This window comes from Myotis lucifugus, unplaced genomic scaffold, assembly GCF_000147115.1.
Source record: "Myotis lucifugus unplaced genomic scaffold, Myoluc2.0 scaffold_1887, whole genome shotgun sequence".
NCBI lineage: Eukaryota > Metazoa > Chordata > Mammalia > Chiroptera > Vespertilionidae > Myotis > Myotis lucifugus.
Window position 1 is genome coordinate 1 of NW_005872935.1, and position 7,347 is coordinate 7,347.

The 7,347-nt window shown below is 60.7% G+C and overlaps 1 protein-coding gene across 2 annotated transcripts in view; it reads right to left on the reverse strand.

Moving 5' to 3' along the window:
• Positions 1–457: 457 nt before the first annotated feature.
• Positions 458–7,347, reverse strand: part of PTDSS2 (phosphatidylserine synthase 2) — a 26,654-nt gene continuing 19,764 nt past the window's right edge. For both annotated transcript variants that reach the window (XM_006108203.3, XM_023748833.1), the window contains 8 exons: positions 3,311–3,445; positions 2,978–3,028; positions 2,611–2,724; positions 2,341–2,459; positions 1,817–1,931; positions 1,600–1,745; positions 1,329–1,514; positions 458–1,208 (listed from right to left, as the gene is read on the reverse strand). In XM_006108203.3, the coding sequence (XP_006108265.1) occupies positions 1,049–1,208; positions 1,329–1,514; positions 1,600–1,745; positions 1,817–1,931; positions 2,341–2,459; positions 2,611–2,724; positions 2,978–3,028; positions 3,311–3,445 (1,026 nt within the window). In that variant the 3' untranslated portion in view covers positions 458–1,048. The remainder of the gene's footprint in view (positions 1,209–1,328; positions 1,515–1,599; positions 1,746–1,816; positions 1,932–2,340; positions 2,460–2,610; positions 2,725–2,977; positions 3,029–3,310; positions 3,446–7,347) is intronic.

Genomic DNA, 7,347 nt, shown 5'->3' on the forward strand with positions numbered 1-7,347 from the left:
GACAAGTGCAGAGCAACCCGGGACTGGGGCCGGGGCGGGCACTCCACAGCAGAGCCAGCCAATCCTGGACACTCTGAAGTGGGGGCAGCCTGTGGCCGCAGGGGCTCCACCCAGCAATAGGGCGCTCGCAGGGACAAGGTCAGGGGAGGGCAGCTGGGGGCGCACGGTGCTCGCAGCCCTTTCTCAGCCTCTCGGCCACACCCCCCAAAGGAGTTGACAATGAAGCAACTAAGGAACCTCCCTCCTCAGCAGATGTGCTTCGCTCCCCGCCAGGGTCCAGCGCCCCCACCCCCCACCCAGAACCAGCACAGGCCGTCCCCCATGCAGGCACCGCCATGGGCACAAACACGGCCGAGCGGGGGACCCCTGTGCCCAGGCCGGCAGCCCTGCCACTGGACTCCTGCCCCTCCGGGCGATGACCCCAGGGAGGGGGTGTGGGGTCAGTGAGGACACGAGCTCAGACCATTGCCATTTATTTGTTCTGTCTGCTCATGGAGATGACCAACTTGGGACCAGAGACCCAGGACCCCTCCTTCCAACCTTGGGCACAGGGCTGAGGGTCTGGCCCCGGCCCCCACGCCCCCTGCCTCAGCTGGGCTGGCGGAAGGCTCCGAGGAAACGGCTCAGGGCTGCAGCTCGGATCTGCCCGTCTCGGCCACCTCAGGAGCTGGTGGACCACCCTCAGGAACATGTGGGGCGCGGGGTGGAGGGGGCTGGTGGGGATCAGGGCCTGGCCCTCTAGGCGCCAGGGCTCGGTGTGGCCCAGAGGCCTGTGGGCAGACCAACAGAAAGGGGACCGCTGCCCAGGGCGCGCCCCAGCCACACCGCCGCTGAGAAGCCAGGAGCCCAGAGCCCACGAAGTGCACACACACACGTGCACACATGCCACCCGCACACCAGCCCTGTGGGCCGGGCCTCCTCCATGCCCCCTCGAGCCTCCGCCCCGAGCCTCGCTGTTGCTGGGGGAGAGGGAGGCCGTCAGAGGCTCCTGACAGGAATCGGAGGAGGAAGGGACACAACCTGTGTCCTGGCGGGTGTGGGGAGCTGGTCAGTTCAGAGCCGGTGCCCCCTCCCGCTCAGCCTCCAGGGGCCCCGAGGGGCTGTCCGGCCCAGACGGGTGCCTGTCCGCGTGGCCAACGGTGTTGCCCTGGTCACTGCTGCGCTGCTGCTTCTGCCGCCGGGTCTCCTTGTACCGCAGGGTGATGTCCCTGGGGGCAGGAGGGCGGGTCACGGCCTGCAGAGGCCCCAGGGCCTGCCCTGCACGGCTGAGCGGGGAGGACAGAGCCACACAGGACCCGACCGTTGCACCCACCCGGGACGGGCCTCACCGCAGGAAGAAGCGCCAGACGGTCCAGGTGAGCACCAGCACGGAGCCGAGCGTCCAGCACTGGGCGATGTAGAAGGGCAGGGACAGCGTCAGCGTCTGCGGGTCGTACTTGACCACGATGAGCAGCTCCGTGGCCGTGATGGCGGCCACCAGCCAGGCCTGCTGGCCCAGCTTCTTGTGTGGCTTCCTGCAGGGGGAGGCACGCGTTTGAGGGCGCCCGGACCGCCTGCGTGGGCACAGGCCCTGCCCGCCCCCGCCTGCCCGCGGCTCACGGGTCATCCATGAAGTCGTAGATCTCCCGCATGGCCACGCCGCCCACGTTCACGAAGAACACCAGCCGCAGCAGGACCAGGGAGTGCTCCGGGGGCAGCCACAGCACGAACTTCAGGTAGAACGTGTTCAGCTCTGCCAACAAAAACTGGGGGACAGGGGAGTGTGGGCGGCGAGCCCGAGCCCAGCGGGCCGTGCGCGGGAGGCAGCCGGCCTTACCACCAGGATGATGCCGCACACGGCCAGCCAGCGGCGCAAGCTGGAGGCGGGCTTCCACTCGAAGCGGACCCAGCTGTAGGGCGTGAACTGGAAAGCGATCCTCTTCATCTTGCCCCTGGAGCCGGGGGTGGGGGGTGGGAGGGCCTCAGCAGGTTCCTAGTCCCGTGCCCCCCACCCCATGATGGACAGGAGAGGAGACCCACTCCCCAGCCCTGGCCTCCCAGGTCTTTTCCTGGACTTTCTTTCTTTCAAATTCAAAATAAAAATGGCAGAGCCTGCGACCACGCCATGAGGGCAGCCCTGATGGCTGGCCAGACAGCACGGGCTGACGTCCCAGCCACTGGGAGGGCCTTCGAGGTTCCCACGGGCAGCCCAGGGTCAAATCCCAGGTGGGGAGTACAGGAGGCAAAACCCTCATCCGCCCCCTCCCGAGACACGTCGGATGGCACAGGGCCTGACCCGCAGGGCCCTCCAGGCCCCACCCCGATGCCCAGGCCCTGCAGCACCACACTCGGCAGACGTACTTGTAGGTCGGAATGTTCCAGAGGCCCTGCCACTTGTACGTCTTCAGGGACAGCCACTTGAGGGTCTTCATGCCGCAGTAGATGCCCAGCCCATTGCAGATCAGCACGTCCATGATCCACTGGAGGCGGGAGGCAGCCCCGTGGACCCTGCAGCTCCGCCTGGCCTCCCCTGAGCCCCTCCCCCCTCCCCCGCAGGGTGGGCGGGCCTGGGTGCGGGACACAGGCCTCAGGCCAGGCCAGGGCGGAAGCCCTCCCATCACCGGCACCTACGTGGTCCCACCAGCACTCGCTGAAGTTGGGCAGCTGGTGCTCCAGGCTGTACTCCAGGAACTCGAACATCACGCTCACGATGGTGCACGTCCACCAGTCGCGGATCATCAGGGTCTGCGGGCGGGGCAAGGGCATGCCCGCTGCGTCACTCGGGAGCAGGGCAGGCACAGGGCGGGGCCGGGGTCTTCTCTGTGGTTCTCACGGCCCCCACACCGCATGCCATGGACGGGCGCCCGGGCGGTCTTGCGCTCTGGCCCCCGGCGTTGCTCATGAGTCAGACCACTCTCAACGTCAACCCGTGACCAGCAAAGGCCCCGGACACAGGGCGGGTGGCAAACAGGACATGCCAGCCGACCATGAGCCTCACCTTCAGGTACCAGCCGATAAAGTGCGCGGGCACGAAGCCATCCAGCTTGTCCTGTGGGTGAGACGCAGGCCTCATACACCGCCCCCCCAACCCTGTGCAGCCCCCACAGCCCTGCCTGGGGCCGGGTCCTGTGATGTCCTCACAGCCTGAGGCCTCCCTCCCCTGTGCACACCCAGGGCCCCTTGCACAGCGCCTGCCAGGCCCCAGGGGCGATTTGGGGTCTCACACACGTGTTGAGGCGTGTGTGGACACACCCGAACCCGAGGACACAGGGTGCCCCTCCAATGGGGACCGCCCCCCACTGCATCCTGCCCCGCCCCCGGGCGACCTTACCCAGACGTTGTGGAAGGGGTCTGTCTCGTTGTCTGCGTCGTAGATGAGGCAGTTCCCCCCGTAGTCCCTCTCCGGCAGCGGAACCCCCAGCCTGGGGTCCACATACTTCAGAAACTGGCGGCCATCCTGCACGGTCTGCAAGGCCAGCGTCCGCGTGAGTGGCCCCGCCCCCGCCGGCACTGACACCTCCAGCCGCCCAGGGGGACGGGTTTGTGGTGCGCAGACGACACTTACTTCCGTCGACCACACGCCGCCCCCTACTCGGGGCTGAGCGGGACCGGGGAGTCCCGAGCTCCGGGGAGTCCGCACCCCACAGAACCAGGCCGTGTGGGGTCACAGGTGCGCCTCCCGTGGGAGCACTGGGGTCTCCGATCGCTGGTCTCGCTGCCCCCGCCACGACGCACAGCGGCAGGAAGCCCCTCCCTCTCGCAGACACCAACAATAAGCACACACCCTGGGACCGCGGTGACGAGGAGGCGTCCCCCACATGCTCATCACTAAGACCCTGTCCCCACCCGCCTGGGAGCAGCCCAGCGAGGCTGGACAGGCGCCATCAGACCTGCGTCTGTCCTCAGCTGAGGCCTCCTGTCCACGGCCGAGGCCCTCCTGTCACATGACCGAGGCCCCCCTGTCCCACAGCCGAGGCCTCTGTCACCAGCTGAGCCTGGGTCTCTGGGAGCGCCCCTCAGACAGGGATGTGCTGCAGAGCTGAGGTCACCCGTGGGCTCTGTAACCTGGGGTCTGGGGTGAGCAGGGCGGAGTCCTGACCAGCGGCCAGCCAGCGGGGCAGAGTCTTGGATCCTCAGCCCTGCAGTGTGAACACGCAGATGTAAGAAGCCACAGAGGGGAACCAAGATGGCGGCATAAGGTACAGACCTGTGCGCGCTGCCCCCCACAACATCGAAACTACAGCTATAAGACAAAGCAGCGATCATCCAGAACCACGGAAAGCTGGCCGAGTGGAAGTTCTACAACCAGAAGGAAAGAAAGAAGCGCATTGAGACCGGGTAGGAGGTGCAGAGGCGCCAGGAGCAGAGGTAAGCAGGTGCGCGCGAGGGCTGCACCTGGATGCCCGTTTTTTTTCAATTGGAAGGAGATACAAGCTCTTGAATGCACTGAGCTCCTTTAAGGCGAGACTCTGGGGTCCCAGACTCCTACGGGGAGAAACTGGACTGTCTTGCAGCGGTGTGGAAAGTGAGGGGGCTTTCTCGCAGAGCTGCTTGCAGGGATCATTGTTGCTGTGGGGGCCCAGAGTCTCGGAGACACTGACGCTGACGACAGCCATTGCTGTTTGCTCCGCCCTGGTGATTCTCTGAGACCCCGCCCCACTCAAATTACATCCCCTCCCAAGCTGTGCTCAGAGGCGCAAAGGAATCACCTCAGCTTTTGCAGCCTAATCTAACTGCAGCTGGGTCAGAGAGCTCCAAAACTTCCAAACCCCAAACAAAGAGGAGAAACCTGCTGATATCGCTGTAGCTCCTGCTGGGTGGACTCACACAGTGGTTGACTTGGAGATCCAGGAGGCAGGGTACCCTTGGCCAGATACCAGATTTCAACTCCTCACATCCATAAGGGACACACTCAAGAGGCAGACTCAGTGAGCACCAAAGCCCCACTGAAGCAAGTCCTGCCCCATAAGGGTGTCTCCAGCACAGCAGCAGTTCTTATAGACACAGCGGGTCCTCGCAGTCAGCCAAAAATGCGAAGACAAAGAAACATGTCACAAATGAAAGAAATGGAGGAAAGCAGCAAATTAATGGAGGTCATAGAGTTCAGAACCACAGTTATAAGATTACTCAAGAATCTTCTACGAACCTCCAAGGAACTTAGTGAGACCTTCAAGGATCTTAATGAGAATGCCAAAAAAATGGAAAAGGACCAGTCAGAAATTAAATATACACTGAATGAAATAAAGAATAATATACAGAGATCCAAGAGCAGACGAGAGGATCCCAAGAATCAAGTCAAAGATTTGAAATATGAAGAAGCAAAGAACACCCATCCGGAAAAGCAAAACGAAAAAAGAATCCAAAAATATGAAGATAGTGTAAGGAGCCTCTGGGACAGCTTCCAGCGTACCAACATCTGAATTATAGGGGTGCCAGAAGAAGAGAGAGAGCAAGATACTGAAAACCTATTAGAAGAAATAATGACAGAAAACTTCCCCTACCTGGTGAAAGAAATAGACTTACACGTCCAGGAAGCAAAGAGAACCCCAAACAAAAGGAATCCAAAGGGGACCACACCAAGACACATCATAATTAAAATGCCAAGAGCAAAAGACAAAGAGAGAATCTTAAAAGCAGCAAGAGAAAAACAGTCAGTTACCTACAAGGGAGTACCCATACGACTGTCAGCTGATTTCTCATAGAAACCATGCAGGCCAGAAGGGAGTGGCAAGAAATATTCAAAGTGATGAATAGCAAGAACCTACAACCAAGATTACTCTACCCAGCAAAGCTATCATTCAGAATTGAAGGTCAGATAAAGAGCTTCACAGACAAGAAAAAGCTAAAGGAGTTCATCACCATCAAACCAGGATTATATGAAATGCTGAAGGATATTCTTTAAGAAGAGGAAGAAGAAAAAGGTAAAGATAAAATCTATGAACAATAAAGTGACAACAAATAAATACCTATCAACAAGTGAACCTAAAAATTAAGTCAGAATAAACTTGTGAATATAATAGAAGCAGGGGCATAGAAAGGGAGTGAACTGACAATTCTTGGGGGGAAGGGGGTGTGGGGGATGTGGGAAGAGATTGGACAAAATTCTTACACCTATGGATGAGGACAGTGGGAGGGGTAAGGGCATGGGGTGGGGTGGGAACCAGGTGGAGGGGAGCTATGGGGGGGAAAAAAGAGGAACATCTATAATAACCTGAACAATAAAGATTAATTAAAAAAAAAAAGAAGCCACGGAGGACGGGCCACTGTGGCAGACAGACCTGACCCCACTATGCAAAGGCCAGTAAGGCCCTGGCCCTGGGCCCTCCCTATGACAGGGCTCCCATGACGGGATGCAGCCGGGGGGAGGTGGGGGGGAGGGGCAGATGCAGGGAAGGAGGGTGCGAGTGACAACGGCGTTTATTTACAGACACGAGTGAGCGTGGCCGGGGAGCGTGGCCGTGCGCCTGCGGGGCCTCGGCCCTGAGACCTCCCTCCAGGAAGAACAGTGCTCCTGCAAGGGCCGGGCCTGGCCTGGCTGGGCAGGAAATGCCAGGATGGGCCTGCAGTGCCTTCTGGTGCAGAAGGAAGGGAAGTGCTCAAAAATACAAGACGAAACCAAGTAAGACGCCCAGAACCCACAAAGACGGGGCGAGGCACGCAGGAGCCAAGCAGTGAGCTCCCGACAGCCCAGCCATCTGGGCCATGAAATCAATTACAACCCAAAGCACCGCAGCTCCGAGAGCAACAAGCTGGGACCCTGACAGCCTGGGCAGAGGCAAGCCCCCTCCCAGGGGGCTCCGGGCCAGGAGGCGGCTGTGTGCAGCCCACCCTCCCAAGTCCCAGGGAGGGAACCTGACGCGGGGTGGGGGGTGGGGTCGACAGCGACAAGTGATGTTGGCGTTGGCACCTTTATCTGTCAGATCACGAGAAAAACACCAGGTAAATCCCAGTGGCCCTGACACCCACACCAGGAAAGCCCCGACAGGAAACGGGGTGCCATCCCGTGAGTGTGGGCGCAGGACCCTCAGCACAGCGGACGGAGCACAGCGTGCCCCGGGCTGCTCACCGCGCCCAGGGTGGGTCCCCGAAACACTGCTTGGCTCCAAACAAGAAAGCATGTCAACGTAGCACACACATCACGCACAGAGGGAGCACCCACATGCTCACCTCATTTGACGAAACCCAACATGCGTTCATGATAAAAGACAACGACAGGAGCAGAGGGGACTGCCTCTACTTGCAAGGGGCCTCCAGGGAACTCCCAGCAGGACAGCATACTGAAGAGACGGACAAGAAGGTTCTTCTCTAAAAGCATGGCCGTCCGGGCTGCCCACTTCCCAGTCTGGACTGCTGGCTGGGGCCTGGCTG